The sequence below is a fragment of the Trachinotus anak genome, unplaced genomic scaffold (assembly GCF_046630095.1).
Source record: "Trachinotus anak isolate AG129_WGS33_773 ecotype Australia unplaced genomic scaffold, CSIRO_AGI_Tana_v1 ptg000010l, whole genome shotgun sequence".
NCBI classification, from domain to species: Eukaryota; Metazoa; Chordata; class Actinopteri; order Carangiformes; family Carangidae; genus Trachinotus; species Trachinotus anak.
In genome coordinates this window covers 1,718,916-1,736,446 of record NW_027273861.1, presented here as the reverse complement: position 1 = coordinate 1,736,446, position 17,531 = coordinate 1,718,916, and the positions used below count along the sequence as shown (strand labels likewise).

Genomic DNA, 17,531 nt, shown 5'->3' with positions numbered 1-17,531 from the left:
GGCTGATCAGTGTCCTCTGACTGCAGTTAGACTCTGAGAGGATAGGCTGCTGCCTGCTGTGTCTCCCCTGAACTCATGGCTCGACTCTCCCTCGCAGACTTGGGCCTGCTGCTCCTGTTGGTGATGGTCTTGGTGAGTATTCACCCTGAGGCTGACACATGCTTTGAGGGAGCCTTCTTGAAGTGGACTAAATTGCACTTTATTGGAGGTAATTACAGATCACAATAAAACAAGCTTCACCGTTAGTTATAGTTACAGCACCAAACTCCCACATTACTAAATAGTGCTGGTGCATTTTGTCTTCCTCTGTGTGTGCTGCAGTCACAGGGAACCAGAAGCTTCATGGTTTATAATGACCGACCTCAATAAGCCACAGTGAAGCATGTGATGCAGCTGCATGCAGTAAAAGTCATGGTCTGTTGAGTCAGTTTATTTAGGTGATGTGAGAGTGAAGCTTTCAGATGATGAAACATGTCATTACATGTGTTTCACAGAATGTTCTCTTCATGTTGGTTTGAGTTAATAATATGTCCTGCATGTCGTTTACCTTCTTAAACCATTATTGTTATTATTGTTGTTGTCGTTCTGGACATCATGTAGTGTCCTGTCCAACTAATCACAGGCCTGAAGATTGGTTGGTCGTGGGATACACGTCTTTAGGTTCTGATCCATCAGCTTCTCAGGAAATATTGTTTGGATCGTGACGTGAAAACTCAGACGTATTTATGATGAGAGGTCCTGAGAGAGAGAGAGAGAGAGAGAGAGACAGACAGACAGAGAGAGGGAGAGAGAGAGAAAGAGAGACAGACAGACAGAGAGAGAGAGAAAGAGAGACAGACAGACAGCGAGAGAGAGAGAGAGAGAGAGAGAGAGAGAGAGTGACAGACAGAGAGATAGAGAGAGAGACTATTGAAGTGATAGCAGATGAGAAGAGTGTGTAAACAGCTGAGGGGACAGCTGATAAGAAGAGAACGCTAGTACAGAAGTAGAAGTACAGTAAGTTTTAATGTACAGAGGGTAATTAGTCACTGCGATGAAGACAAGGGTCAAATGAAGACCACTGGAGATGAGTCTACACCCACATGTCACCACGCCAGGAGCTCCAGCTCATTCAGCTCCAGATGAACATGGAGACAGTTGGATTGTGTCTTATTTGGCTCAGCTGTGTCACGTTCTGTGTCACATATGTCAACCTGTATTTGAAGTTAAAGCAGGAGTCTAACATGTCCGTCTGCTGTGTTTTCAGGTGCTCAGCGCTGAGGCAGGAATACTGAGGAGGAGGAAGAGAGAGTGGATCCTTCCTCCTGCCAAATTGATGGAGAACACTGACTACACCAACAGGGAATTCATCGCCAAGGTAATTTGACGTTAGTTGATTAAGATCTTATTTCCCACAGTCAGCACATGGCTCCTTGATGTGTTAAGAAAAGTTGTGAAGTGTCTGATGGATGAGCATCAGACAGAGAACTGGTTTCTGCCTCTGAATCAGTTCCAGGGCTCAACTTTCACTCTTTGGCCCAGGGCTAAACAAGTGATGTTTTCACAGTGTGGAAGGGCCAAATGCAGCTCCCTCCACACAGGTAGCAACTGGTTCACCACAGCCCATAAAGTCTATGCTCTATAGCTCCTCCCTTAGAGGATGATAATTGGTCCAAACCACTGCGGTTGAAGATGGATACTCTCATTATTTTAATTACACTTTTGTTTATCTGAACTTAGACATGCTGCACTTTCACAGACCAGTTTGAACCAGTTCAATTTGCATTTAAATCCAGTTTGGTGGAACCTGAAGTAACAAATGACTCTGGAAGTTACATACATGATTCATAGAATTATTATTATTATGTATATTGTTGGGTAAAAGACACATTTAAAGTGACCTGATTCAAACACCAACACAAATAACAACAGTGTGTCCACATCTGTGCTTTCTTGTCAGATTCGCTCTGATAAAGACGAAGAGGTAAAGGTGGAGTATTATCTCTCTGGACCAGGAGTTGACAAACCCCCCTACAACCTCTTTGTGGTGGACCACGCCACCGGCTTTGTGAGGATCACTGATATTCTGGACCGGGAGAAATACCCATCCTTCAATGTGAGTCTTTCTTTCAGTAGGTTCCTGTTTGTGACCGTTGGGAGAATGCTGGTGAAGGAGCTCAGGTTATTAAACTGATTAAAAAAAACTTTAAGTGTGGTTCATTTTTCAGTCATGGATATTTCATCTGATAGAATAAACACTGCAGATGTGAAACCATGTTTCAGGCCTGCAACAGATTACTGTGTTTCTGTGTGCTGTAAATGTGACTGTGTTCATCAGAGGGGCACAGTGTTTACACCTGAGAACTTCCTCCATTAATCCGAGTTATGTGTGTGCTTCAGGAGATATGATGCAAAACACAACACTTGGTTATGGTGGAAAGTAAAATGACTGCCTTGGTAACCACAAGGCATTTTTGGTTCCATTTCTGAAAATGTTCATGCCCAAAACTGTGAAGTGTAAAGTTTCAAGCTTTTATGAGACAATGAACACATCACCTCAAATTTGACCATGAAGAGCTTCTAGCTTTCAGCCACATCTTGTGGTCTTCATCAGTGGATGGAGTTTGCTTGGTTTCAGTTCATCATCTGCTGATGAATGCCATGACATGTGGCTGAAAAATTAGGAACAAATCAGGTAAGTAGACATTGAACTGCATCTAAAAACATTAACTGTCATCCTCCTCCAGTAGTAAACTGTCTGAGCCTGATCCTCATGTCACTCACTCAGCTAACAGGGAGTGCAAAGTACAGAGATGGAAGAACAGCAGAATATGACATCCCTCTGATCATCACAGTCCTGGACCAGAACGATAATGCTCCTTACTTTGAGCTGCAGACTGGGAATATCACAGAGGCGAGCAAGGAAGGTAGAGCACTTCAACCAGCTGTTTCCTACATCTGTTTCCTCCAGCTCGTTCCTCCTGCTGTTTCCTCCAGCTGTTTCCACTTGAAGCTCTCAGCTGTTACCTCCAGCTGTTTGCTCCTGCAGACTTTAGCGCTTTCCTGCAGCTGTTTCCTCCTGCAGCCTCCTGCTGTTTCCTCCAGCTGTTTCCTCCTGGAGCTCTCAGCGGCAGCCTCCAACTTTTTCCTCCAACTGTTTCCTCCTGCAGCCTCCAGCTGTTTCCTCCACTTGTTTCCTCCTGCAGCCTCTTGCTGTTTCCTCTTGCAGCTTCCTGCTGTTTCCTCCAGCTGTTTCCTCCTGAAACGCTCAGCTGTTTCCTCCAGCTGCTTCCTCCTGCAGCCTCCTGCAGCCTCCTGCTGTTTCCTCCTGGAGCTCTCAGCTGTTTCCTCCAGCTGTTTGCTCCTGCAGCATCTAGCTCTTTCCTACGGCTGTTTCCTCCTGCAGCCGCCTGCTATTTCCTCCAGCTGTTTCCTGCAGCTGTTTACTCCTGCTGTGATTCCACCTGAACACACTTAAGACTTTTGTGATGTGTTTCAGTGAACTGATCAGAGTTCAGCAACATGTCAGTCAAAATGTGACTGACATGTTGCTGAACTGTAATGTTTGTTTGTGATCAAAGCGCTGGCGAGGGAGCTGAGGTTATTAAACGTATTTAAAAAAAATTTCACTGTGGTTCATTTTTCATTCATGAATATTTCACCTGATAGAAAAAACACTGCAGATGTGAAACCAGGTTTCTGGCATTTAACAGTTACAATTTGTGACACCAGGCTACTGTGTTTTTGTGTGCTGTGAATGTGACTGTGTTCATCAGAGGAATTACACTGTTGGTTTCACTGGTCTAAAATTTGTTCCTAATATCCATCCTCTGCTGTTTCATGATGTCACTGAGCAGGCATCTGACCTCTGACATCATCCCATGTTCAACCAACAATGATTTTTTAACCATGATCATAACCATGGTTTGTTTTCCTGAACAAACCAGGTCACCACACTCAATAACAAGACCAACGTTTAGTATTAAACAAATAAATTACATTTAAACTGGAGATAATGGAACCAGCTTGGACCTCTGCATGTATGATTCAATTCATATATCCCACAAAATTTTCATGGTGACATAGTCTTGATATGGAGTAAGAGGCTGTTCACTGTGAATAGGTCCCTGACCTCTGGTCTTGGTCTGATTCACTGCAGGAACCTTTGTTATGCAGATTGAGGGGAAGGACAATGACCAGGCAGGAACAATTAATTCAGAGATCTCCTACAGCATCGTGGGTCAGGAGCCAGAGGGCATAGGTCACATGTTCACTATTGACCAAAAGACAGGAAAACTTTATGTGAAGGAGTCCACGCTGGACAGAGAGGTGAGACACACTGAACCACTTCAAAACAGGTCTTTCTATCTCAGCTAAGAGAGAAGTTAAATAGTCAGTCATCCTCTGTTTCCTCATTAGTTAATGAGTCAGTCGTCTTCCGTTGCTTCATTAGTTAACGAGTCAGTCGTCCTCTGTTGCTTCATTAGTTAATGAGTCGGTCGTGCTTTGTTTCTTCATTAGTTAACGAGTCAGTCATCATCTTTTTCCTCATTAGTCAACAAGTCAGTTGTCCTCTGTTTCCTCATTAGTTAATGAGTCAGTCGTCCTCCATTGCTTCATTAGTTAACGAGTCAGTCATCCTCTGTTGCTTCTTTAGTTAACGAGTCAGTCCTCCTCTGTTTCTTCATTATCTAATGAGTCAGTCATCTTCTGTTTCCTCATTAGTCAATGAGTCGTCTTCTTCTTCTTTGTCTTCTTCAACACAATGTGGTAACAGAAGGAGGTGTGTTTGATTTGTTCTTCTTCCAACAGACTCATGACTTCTACAGACTGATCATAGAGGGGGCTGATTTAGGAGGAGCAGCAGGGGGGCTGACCGGGACAGGGACTGTGGAGATCCAGGTGCTGGACATCAACGACAACATCCCCACGCTGGAAAAATCTGAGGTGAGGAATATGGCATACACACACAAACTATCAGTCTCTCACCTACCTTCTCTACCTGCACATAAAACAGGTGGAACTAAAACAAACTATGTTCCCGCAGTTACTTATGATGACCCCTGGAGGTAGAACTCTGTTATTAATTAGCTGTGTTTTCCATGATGAGACCAAATGTCTGGTGTGAACAGGCCTGTTCATTACATAGAATTGAATCTAATAGAATGAATAGATTTCAAAACCTTGTGCTTGACTTTAGTTCATCAAGAGTGGTGCATTTCTTATACAAGAAACACATCAGTGACTCCATTAAAAAAAGACCATTGATATTTCAGATTCTAGCAGTGTACAACAAATATGAAACATGCACCTACTGATCATAATACTTCTTTTTTCACTTCAGTCAAGGTCATACTAATCAGTTTATAGTATATGGTTTAAAATATGGTTTCAAGATTAAAAGGTCATTCAGTTTTGCACTTCAGTTAGAGGAAGACTTTAAAAAGTCTGTCGGCGTTAACTGAATATCTCCAATTTAATGTAGCTGTTTCAAAGGATTGAGAATGGATTAGACTTCAGGTCTAATGACCACAGGTGCATGAGAGAGATAATGTTAAACTGTCTTTAAACTCTTTCTGACATCCTTGTGTCTGGTGTTCATAAACCACTTTTTATTTCCCTGTGTCTTGTGCTTAGAAGAGTGCAGGACCAATGCACACAGATTTACAACCTCTGTACATGAACAGTTTTCACTAGGCTGCATGTTGTGTTTGCAGTACTCTGGGGCAGTGGATGAAAATGCAGCCGATGTTGTTGTGATGAGAATCAAGGCTCTGGACAAAGACCTTGAACACACAGACAACTGGATGACTGTCTTTACAATTGCCAAAGGTAATGAGGACAACCTCTTCTCCATTGAGACAGACAGAGACACTAACGAGGGTGTCCTGAAGCTTATCAAGGTGTGTAGACCTTAAATACTTTGATGTTTGTATTTCTTTTTAATCTCTGTAACTCCTCTTGGGTAGAATCCTAAGATCTGTTTGCTGTCTCTTCTTTCTCATTTACCCCCATCCTGGACCAAAAAGCCTGTAGACTTTGAAGAAGTCCAGAATCTTGAGCTTGGCCTCCTCATTGAGAACATAGCTCCCTTTGTGGAGGGTGGTGCTGTTCTGATGGATGTGGATGTTCAGGTTGGAGAGGGTGGTGCTCTGCCTTCTGGGGCCAGTGCTTTTGCTGGAGCTGGAGCCAGTGGGGGTGCAGGGGTAAACCAGGGCGTAGACATGGGGGTGAACGCAGGTGTGACTCTAGGTGTAGACGTGGAAGGGGGTGGAGATGTAGGACTTGTGGTTAAGCCTGGTGTTGGACCTGGAGCAGGGGTTGGACCAGGAACAAAGCTGGATCCACATGCAGTGGCAAAAAGCTATCCCATTAAGATAGCAGTGAATAATGTGCCAGAGGGTCCAGCATTCATACCAGACACCAAGACTGTTCCCGTGTCAGAGGATCCAGATCAAGTACCTGAGGATGGTTTGATCACGGTGTTCGCTGCTGTGGATCCAGACACAGGGAAACCAGCTGAGGACGTCAGGTGAGTCTGCAGCTGAGGCTGAGAGGAGGGTCATTAGACATGAGAGCGATGAAGATCTTCCTAAATCTTTTCATAAACTTTTGTTCTCGTTGTTCATGGTTCCTGTTTTCACATTGTTGTGGCTCAGTTATGCTAAGGCCTATGACCCAGACAATTGGTTCACCATCCATGAGGAAACGGCAGAGATCAAACTCAGCAAGGTACCAGACAGAGAGTCACCATTCCTGGTGAACGGCACCTACATAGCCAAGATTCTGGCCATAACCAAAGGTAATACTTTCTAATCTCATTGGAAGCAACAAGGCTTTGTCTCTGCCCTCAGAATAAACCTCCATGTGAACAGCCTCTGTCCTCCTTCACTGGAGTCTTTCTAATTAATTCTCTGCACATGATTTATCTCCTGCATGTTTCAGTTCATACATGTAGATGCCGGAGGTCTTTTATGATCTTTGACAGAACCTGCCAAACCGCTCTTTAAGTCAAGGTGTGTGTGTGTCACCCACACCCGAGGAGAGGCTCGGGGTGAAATGCTGTTCACTCACTGAAATGAGAAAATCTGTTGGTTACAAAACAGTTTAAATCAGAATTCTTAAGATTGTGCAAATGTGGTATCACATGTGTTTGCTTCAGTGTACTGACCAGTTAGATTAGTTGGTCACTGGTTCTTGATAAAGCCACAGTAGAAGTCAGTCTCCTATGACCAGACCTGTACTGAACACAGTGGACCTTCATGGTAGCCTCAGTCTGACTAACTGAGCTCTGTCCTCCTCAGACATGCCGTCAAAGACCGCCACAGGAACAATAGCCATTGAAGTCACTGACTCCAATGACCACTGTCCCACTCTCAGCACCACCCACACCACTCTGTGCTCTGACCAGAGAACAGTGGTTGTGACCGGCTGTGATGAGGATGTTCATCCCAACAGTGCTCCGTTCACATTCAGAGTCGTAGCTGACGGGACTAGAGGCAGCTGGGTGGTAGAGGTCATCAATGGTAAGAGAAGTATTAGTGTCAGAAGACAGAAGGTAGTTTGCAGTAGTTAAAGTCTGATTAGGACAGCTGGTCATAATCTTACTGATCCAGACATAAACTGATATTACTGAAGACTCCTCATAAAGCAGGTAATTTATGGTGAGGTATGAACGTAGCGTATGTACAAGGATGTTCATGTCCATGTTTGCAGTTGTAGAAATTCAATGTCCACAACTGGAAAAACTAAAGAACATAATTTGAAAAGTGCTGCGCCACAGAAATAAATATTTTAATTGAACAAACTCAATTCACTGTAAACTTGAAACACAAATTCACGTGAGGAATACAGACAACAGTAGAGTGGTGTACAGTAGCAATAGTAGCAGTATTGCTGCTCCAACTATGACTAATAGTGTGAAATATATTACAGTATATGATTGACAGCCCCCTCTCCTGTGTCGTCTCCAGAGACGAGTGCTGCTCTGCACTCACAGAAGGCACTGTGGCCTGGCTCATATGAGGTGCAGGTGGAGGTGCTGGACGATCAGGGTCTGTCCTGTCCATCCACTGAGGTTTTCACTGTGGATGTTTGTACCTGTGTGGAAACAGAAGACTGCAGTTTAAAGGCAGCCAGACTGGGAACCACTTCCTCTGAGCTCTCTGCCCCAGCCATCGGCCTGCTGCTACTGGCACTGTGCTTACTGCTGTGTGAGCTGGAACAAACACACACAACATAAAAACACACACCCACTTTTACACATTGATTCATCTGTGGGCAAGTGTAATGCATGTCCAACTATTCTCTGTATGACACTGGCCTCTGCATTAGACAAGCTAGCACAGGTGTTCAGTGAAGCTACATACGGTTTCTTCATGACAGTTTGACTTCAACACAGCATAGTGTTATTCAGTTTTATTCATTATGTTTGAAACTACTTTTATCATCACTTAAAGTGTAGTCACTGAAAATCAAACCATTAATAAAAGTAAAGTAATACAGTAACAGACACCATGATGATACATTAAAGACATTTGTCAGTGGTGTGGATTTATTGGTCTGAATTAGGTTAAGACCATAGCGTTAAGCCACCTCCTATCTGACTCACCATGACTTTAACATCAGAGGTAGATTTACTCTCCTCACTGTAATGTAAAATGACAAAGCTGACAGGTCCTTTCAGTCAGTATACAAATAAAGTTTATAAATATATATGTATAGTAGAAAATTATGTGAATATTTCATCTCTCTTTGCAGTCATCCCTCTTCTCCTGTTGTTCTGTCAGTGTGGAGGAGCAGACACCATCTTTCCTGACCAATTCAGTGATCTGCCATTTGATGTCAAAGAACACCTTATATCCTACCACACTGAGGGCAGAGGCGAGGATAAGGTGGGCTGTGTCCTTCATATAGGAAGAAAAGGATTCCTCAACTTTTTATTTTACCAATACACAGGCTCAGAAATAATCCTGTTTTTATTAAAAGTGCAGAAACCAAGCTGCAGTGTCAGAAGGGAGATGGTGAATGTCATATAGACTACTAACAGATCATTTTAATTAATTTGACAGTTTATTTCCTATGTTCTATTGTAGGAGGTGCCACTCCAAAGTGTCCCTGTTATGTTGAGTAACCAAAAGAAAGTGGAGACAGCACCAGCCCCAAACATTAACAGCATTCCCTCAAACATCACAGAGACTCATCGGATGAGTACATTGTACAATGAATCTGTTCAGAAGTTTCAGCAAACCAGGCAAAGTTTGATGGAGGCTGACAACACCTACAGGTTTTCAATGGAAACATTCAACCATGGCGATGCAGCACAGTTCAGCAGGCAGAGACATGGCTTCCAAAACACAAGAGTTCTCTATGAGGACATGGCACTACCTGACGCTTTCCTCAATGACTACTATTCTCAGGTACGATGGTAGTTTTGTGCACAGCTGTTCTTTTCTATATTGAAGTGTCTAGGGTTTGTTGACACCAGTGTTTGTGGTTTTTCTTTGCCCTGAGTAGAAAGCAGTGTGTGCTGTGCCAGTGAAGGATAGTCTGTTGGAGTATGATTTCGAGGGCCAGGGCTCCTGTGCTGGCTCAGTGGGCTGCTGCAGCCTCCTGGAGTCGGACAACGACGTGCACTTCCTCAATGACCTTGGGCCAAAGTTCAAGACTCTGGCTGAGATCTGTTCCCCTCCTATTCCAAAACAATCTCTGACAAGGAAAGTAGCAGATGCTGTCCAAACTACTGTTGATGTTGCTGAGACAGATGTTAAGCCCAAAATTGAGCAGACTGTTGAGACAGATCACACCACTGTAAAGACAGAGAGAGTGATGAAATCATCTGTCAGTGCTGTAGGCACTGAGCATACATCTATGACACTTTCTCACTCCAGGGTCACTAACCTCAGCCCTTCTTCTGCTCTGCCCCATCCAGTTCAGACAGTTGTTGTCCAGCAGCAGCCAGTTTACTACACCACCAGCCCTGTGCTGCAGCCTATGCACTATGTAGTTCAACCACAGCTACAGGGCACGGTTATTTTAGCTGATGGGGCTCGCACCAATCTCCCAGGCCTGTATGTAGTCAGTGGGCTGCAGACTCCTTCTTCAGGACTCACAATCAGTGGACCCCAGCACTCTCCTTCTGGGATAGTTATCCAGAGCATTGAGAGTCCCAAAACCCCTGCCAGTCCCACCAGTCCAGTTAACCCCACCCTGTTGCTATCTGGTAGCCCAGGTGTGTCCCAGGGCTCAGCCCCTGTGGAGGGTTGGAAAATAATAGGGTCGAATACTGATTGTAAGTACATGTTAGTAAAAGAGAGAAGTGGTCAACATGAGATGGAGGATGTGGACCCAGAGTCACCTCAGGGCACTTTGCCCAGAGATGCTATCCTGGTAAAAGAGGCTGCTCCCCCTCAGGGGGTGTTAGGCCCAGCAGCCCAAGGGAGTGTGTATGGCATTCTGTCAGAACACTCTGTTGCTGAACAGGGAGTTGTTGTTGGAGTACAAGGAAATTTGGGGCAAGCATGGGGTGGGCAGCCAGGACAGATGGGGTTAGGGTCAGGTACTGTTTTGGGAGTTGGTGTTAGGCGGCGAGGGAATGGGGTAGCAATGAAGCCAGAAGTCAGACTGGCTGGAATGTGGCCAGCTGAGATGGATACTGTGGGTATGAGTCAGATCAGTATAAACCAGTTCCAAGGAAATCCTTCACTGGAGCAAAGAAGTGATGCCATTGGTGCTTCAAAGGCGTGCAGGCTAGATTCCCAGAAGGAGGACAAGACCATTAATGTCATTAATACCTTCACTACCACTGAAACCACTTCTACTGCTGAAGCTGATCCCCCTTCAAAGGAAGAGGTTGTGATAAAGGACATGAGTGATCCAGCTCAGAAGATGCCAGGTGATACAGCTGAGGATGTGATCACCTTCACATCTGAACAGGCCACAGCAATATATGATCGCAGTGAGTTGGTCCAAAGTGCAGATGAAGTCAATGGGGATATCCAAGAGTATCCAACACAAACAGTAGAAACAGCTTCAAATTTGCATCTTGAGGATTCTGATGTGAAACCATCAGCAGAGCGTTCTGACTCAGAGGTGGAGAAACCAGGAGCGACAATACATGAAATTGTGACTAACCAATTTAACAAAATCACTGACATGCCAACAACCAAATCTAAAAATATGAGTCCAACAACAGAACTCGCTGACCCACAAGAGGATGGTGAAGAAGTGAAGGCTCCACAATCAGAATGGCAGGACCATGTCCTCTCTGAAGGTTTAGCTATGATGTCTCAAAGGTCCTGCACAGATGCTGTTTCACCTGAAGCAGATGTCATTGATTTAGTTCATACAGACAAGGAGAAGGAAGACAGATCACATGGAGAGGAAGCCACCCCTACTGCAGACTACATTAACACTGTAGATGTTGATATACAAGATATCACAGAGGAAAGTGTGTGCAGACAGGAAGCAGCACCTTTGACAGAAGAAGAAGAAAGAAAACCTGTTCAGTTCAGCACAGAGGAAGGTCCAGAGGACAGAAGGTCTGAACTTCCATCTTCTGAATTCATAGAGGGTCAAAGTGCAGGGCAACAGGAGGAAGAAGTCAGTCCGGCAGACTTTGAAACAAATCAGGTTAGCACCTTTTCTGATTGTGTCCAGGTAGACAACATGACTACTATCATCAGTGATGCACAGGAAGTAGTGAAGGCTGAGCAGGAGCAACTGTTGTCAGCAATCCCTTCAAATGAGATTTCAAAAGAAACTGTAAATGAGTCTGAGGAGAGGTCCATCCCCGATCAGGAGGCAGGGTCAGAACAACAGGTGAGCTATTATGAACAGGGTGATATAGACAAAGGTCATGCTGATGCTGAAGTAGAAACATCATTTCAAGCTGTGAGCACAATTTTAACTACTTCTGAGGAAGGAAATTTAATATCAGAAGACATTACTGCTGAAGTGCAGGAAGAGGACTCTCATTTACCAACCATTTCAACATTAGAGTTTATGGCAGAAGACAGTAGCTCCGACCACAAAGAAGAAGAAGATAAACAAATTATGACATCAGGGTCAAGAGTAGACCTAGATCGTGCTGCAGACAGTGTACATGATGGAGAGACAGAGGAAAGTATTGTGGAGGGAAGAGCATCACAGCAGAGATTCACCACCTCTGATGACCAGGATGAAAACATTGATGCATTGAGCGTAATATCTCAAAGAGAAGAAAAGTTAATCTCAGATGACAACACGACTGATGAAGAGGTAGAGGATGTTGTAGAGCAAATGGTGTCACCAGCACAGCAATATATAAGCTACTCATATGACCAAGATAAGGAGAGTACAAAAGAAGATGCATCACACATGTGTTTTCAACTGGATGATGTTTTGATCTTAGATGATGACATCAGTGTTTCAGAGGCAGAGGAAGAGACTTCACCAGTAAAGCTAAATGTTACTGCCTCAGATGACCGAGATGAAGAGCTCAAAAGAGAAGATGCATCAGGAAGAACTTCTCCATTGGAGCATCAGCTTCAAGCCAGTGAAATTATAAATACTGGAGAGGAAGAGGAGCACATAGTGGAGGAAGTGACATCATCCACTAAGCTACATTTTAGCATATCTAAAGACCAAAATGAAGAGATCGAAAGAGAAGATGCAGAAAGTGTGATTTCCCACGTTGAGGATCAGTCCATCCCAGAAAATGACATAAGTGACGGAGTGAAGGAGGAGGAAGAAACGTCACCTGCACAGCAAATGACTATCATCTCAGATAAAGATGAAGACAGTGAGAAAGATGTATCCAGCACAGTTTCTCAAATGGAAGATGAGTCTATTTCAGATAATGGTGTAACTGATGGAGAGGAAGAGGAGGAAGAGGAGGAAGAAGCGTCATCCATACAGCAAAGAAGCAGCATTTCACATGACCAGGCTAGAGAGAGTAAAACAGATGATCTGGCAGAAGAAGATCAGCTCATGATCAGCTCAGACAACATAAAAGATGGAGAAGAAGAGATGGATATTGTGACATCACCTTCACAGCAAAATATAAGCTCCCACTTAGAGGAAGAAGGCACCGGGTCTCAGCAGCTGTCAGAAGAGGAGTCTCAGTCTGCAGAGACTGAATGTTCATCTGAGGAGGATCTTCATCGAACAATTCAGCATACAGAGATTAATCAGGTGGAGCCAGAGTCTGAGCTGGCAGACACTGAAGAAATGCCCTGTGAAGTTACTACACCTCAGATAGGAACAGGGTCCTCTCAGATGGTAGACAGACACACAGTTGGACAGGAGTTACTGATGGCTGCTAACATAGAGGGCTTTGATCAGGTGCTCATATCCTCCTCCAGGGGGGACACAGAACAGGTTTCCCTTTCCAGTGAAGACAGAGAGGTTGGTCCGGGCATATTGGCATCTGGACAAGAGCGTGAAGGTGAGAAGATTCACTACAACACAGACGTAGTGAGAGATAAACATCAGGAGGCTGTAGACCTCACAGCAGACGTCAGTTTTGACTTAGACATTAAAGAGGGGTTAGATGATAGTTCAACTACTACAAGTGGTCAGGTGCCACCAACATTTAATTCAGACATTAATGTAGTGGACAAGGCCACATCGTCAGTGGGAACAGACCCAGGCTCATCAGAGACAGGAACTGTAAGTTTTATGGCAACAAGTGAGGTAGTTGAGGAGATTGGGTACCTTGTCCAGAGTCCAGAGCCAATGACAGGAGAAGCAGCAGAGGCAAGCCCACACAATATTGGGCAAGCTGGTTCAATACACATTCTATCAAAAGAGCCTGATTATACACATGGGGCCGAGGCAGGTGGTGGTCAGGTGAGTCCTGTACACGTACATACAGCCAGCAGCCAAACACCCCAGAACAAATCCAGAAAAGGTAGAAAAGACTCCAAGAAGAGTCCAAGGAGTCCAAGTAGTCCCTCTGGAAAGTGTAAGCAACAGTGATTCCTCTCAGACCACATGGTGTTGAATGGTCTGTTACAGTTTAAAAGGCACCAACAATGGCTTAATGAGATAAAACTTAGACATGCTGACAACAGGGCAGAAGGGCTGGTTTACCCTGTTAATGTGATATAAGGCTTCTGTGCTGGGGCTCAGTGTATGGCAGTGATCGACCAGCCTTCACATCACATGTCGGCTTTCTGTGCAGGACACAGGCAGAAAGTAAAGTCATGTGAAGTCGAACACAGTGTTTGAGACACTGACGACGCTGGTAAGATCCTGTTAGGCTGAACTGCATCAGCCTGAAATAACAGAAGTCAGTGCGTCGAGATAAGGTCATAATTACACAAAACCACCAATTTGATCACATCACACCACAGTCTCATTTTGCCTGTCAGGGTCATTCCAGGTACAGGAAAAAGGTAAAATCTGAAACATAACATAGTGTAACAATAGAACAAGTCAGCAAACTGACTCAGCAATGTCATTTACACATTTACAAACACACAGACACACATATATTTATCTATCTATCTATCTATTTATCTATCTATCTATATATATATATATATATATATATATATATATATATACACACACACACACATATATATATAATGTTAGCTATATATATATATATATATATATAGCTAACATTAGCTAGACTTCAGCAGACTTCATGTAAAGATGAATGCATTAATTTAGATTTGGTCACAGGGTTAGGGTATGACCACATGAACTCTCATCTGCCATTGATGACTTTGAGTTACAGATTGACTTTTCATCACAGCAGAATAATTCAGTGTCTCTTCTACAGTTCTGACTGCATCATGTAAATATAGTTTGTTAAATGACAGCAGGTGGAATCTGGGTGGTGGGTTTAAGCTTTGATATCTTGCATGATGTATCTTTAATCTCTCATATAACCACATTTGTATTAGAGGTGTCTCTTCATGGTTCAGGCTGTCCTTTCAGTACGAGACAGAGCGTGTTAACTGTATGAAAGATGAGCTGATATATGAACATACGTGTCTGAACCTGAATGTGCAGTGAACGTGTTGAAGCAGTAGTTTGGTGTGTTTATATTCTTTTCAGTGGATATAATTACCATAACCAATAAAATATCACTCAAACTGAATATTGTCATAATTTCATTAATTACATCATGAGTCAGTAAGTCAATTTGACACAATATACTGAGTACTATATAAACCGTGCTCTGTAGTTTTTACATGTCAACACTGAAATTGTTTTTATTGTCTTCAGTTTTCTGTTTTAAAGCTGATATGGGGAGGGAGCAGTTATGGACTGTGATGGAGTTCAGGACTCAGGACTGAGCCTCTTTATATGTTGAATTATTATTAGCTGATGACATCCCTGATGAACCAAACATGTATAACAATTACTACCACCACCATGATGGTCGAAATTCAGAACAAGGTCGGGATTATAAACATGGTGGGAAACACTTTGTTTAGTATAGATTCAACAAATTGAAATTTGAACACTTCTAAAACAAAGCCTGATTAAATCCCCATCATGTTTCCCAAACAAAACAAAATGGGTCTAACGCTGTGATTTGTGCTGATGCCTATTTGTAGAGCTGTGATCAGAACACTGATTCATTCAGCCCTCCATTTCTCCTCAGGACACACAGAGCTGCTGTGTGACTGGGACTGGACTTGCTGGTCAGGACTGGACTCACTGGTCAGGACAGGACAGGACAGGACTGGACCTACTCGTCAAGACTAAGTTCACTGGTCAGGACTGGACTCACTGATCCGGACTGGGTTCACCAGTCAGGACTGGACTCACTGGTCAGGACTTAACTCACTGGTCAGGACTGGGTTCACTGGTCAGGACTGGACTCACTGATGAGGACTGGACTCACTGGTCAGGACTGGACAGGGCAGGACCTACTGGTAAGGACTGGTTCCACTGGTTAGGACTGGACAGGACTGGACTCACTGATGAGGACTGGGCTCACTGGTCAGGACTGGACTCACTGGTCAGTCACAACATGTGATCAACTCACCACAAACAGAATCTAAATCTGTGTGAAAATCTGCACCATTATAATCACACAAGGTGCAGACTCACCTGTCTTCTACAGGGAATGGGAGATGACACTCTGATTGGTTTATTGGATGTTACACCCAAAACACTCCAATGATTCATTCAGGGAATAGGTCCAACCCTTAGAGCCATGCTCCTGGAGCAGTGGCAGTTTTTTCTGTAAGTATCATCTCCAGTCATTGTCTGACTGTGTTCGAAGGTTCAGAGAGCCAATCAGTATTGAGAATTTAGAGTTCAATGTAACTGTTTCAGTGATTGAATGCTGTGCATGTTAACTGTGTTCTGCAGCAGACAGTGATGATAGTGACTACACCATCTAAAGCTAAAACATAGATAGTGATAACCACAGCTCATCCAAGTCAAGTTATAAAACACAACAGTAGACAGAAAGATAAAAAGAATGAGGAGAGAATGCATCTCCAAAAACTACTACTAACTCACTACCACCTTTTGAATAAAGCTTTATGTTTTCAAACATGTCTGGGAGGGTCAGGTCTGTGAAGGTTGAAACTTGGTTGTGAGTCCAGTCCCAGAACACACACAACAGCACACTGAGAGAGACTAAGAGAGCTTACTGTCATTGCCTTTACTGCAAACTGCTTTAAATGTATTTTGTTGTATTGTATTTGTATAAGAATGAATTCAGACTGTGGAATATTGGAACTCATAAGTCACTGTGTTAGTGTGCAGCAGCAGGTGTGTATGCTGAGAACGTGTCACGTCTTGTTCTCATATCACCAGCAATCTGATCTGTTCTGCCCTCAGGGCCATCAGAGGTGATTGATTGCACTGCAGCGTCAAGCTAACACCTGCATTTGCACTTGCACGGATGCATTAAAACTACATTGGCATGGATAGATCATCAGGCCAGAGGCATTCTTACCTGTTGTATTTTGTTTTCCTGCAATTACAACACTTGCACAGATTCACCACTCTAAACACACCATACTTTCCTGATTGTTCTGATATTCATACTTCATTGAGTAATGTTTTCTGTTATTTAATCATTCTTTTTTGTAGTTAGATAAATATTTATTTTTGGCTGCTGCAATTTGAGTGTCCTGCCTTTTGTCATTGTTATACTCATATCATTTTTTTGTGTGATATATTTATAGTTTTATTATGTTATAGATTTATAATTTCATAGTCCTAAAGATTTATAGTGTCATAGATTTATAGTGTTATAGTGTTATATATTTAGGGTGTTATAGTGTTATAGATTTATAGTGTCATAATGTTATAGATTTATAGTTTTATATTGTTATAGATTTATAGTGTTACTTGTGTACATGATATTCAAGTAACACCAAAGGACTTTATCATGAAGTCCAGTTTGAAGGGTTACTACATGCTAAGATATCACATGACAGATCACACTCCTCTGAGGACAAACTACAGCTAATGGCAGCAGTGAGATGTTCATTATACCTTACCTCCTCAGGTGGAGCAAATCTTGAACAAGGGTTCAGAAAACGTTTATAAATAATAATAATAATAATAATAATAAATCATATATATAT

The 17,531-nt window shown here is 43.2% G+C and overlaps 1 protein-coding gene across 1 annotated transcript; it reads left to right on the top strand.

Annotated features, from left to right (window-relative positions):
* Positions 1-14,337, top strand: LOC139626482 (uncharacterized). Its single transcript, XM_071486807.1, has 14 exons — positions 1-132; positions 1,247-1,357; positions 1,940-2,095; positions 2,768-2,906; positions 4,139-4,308; positions 4,792-4,926; positions 5,697-5,882; positions 6,009-6,511; positions 6,639-6,781; positions 7,284-7,505; positions 7,953-8,192; positions 8,740-8,873; positions 9,075-9,398; positions 9,496-14,337. The coding sequence occupies exons 1-14, from the start codon at positions 76-78 to the stop codon at positions 13,936-13,938; spliced, it is 6,963 nt and encodes a 2,320-aa protein (XP_071342908.1). The 5' UTR covers positions 1-75; the 3' UTR covers positions 13,939-14,337.
* Positions 14,338-17,531: the final 3,194 nt, after the last annotated feature.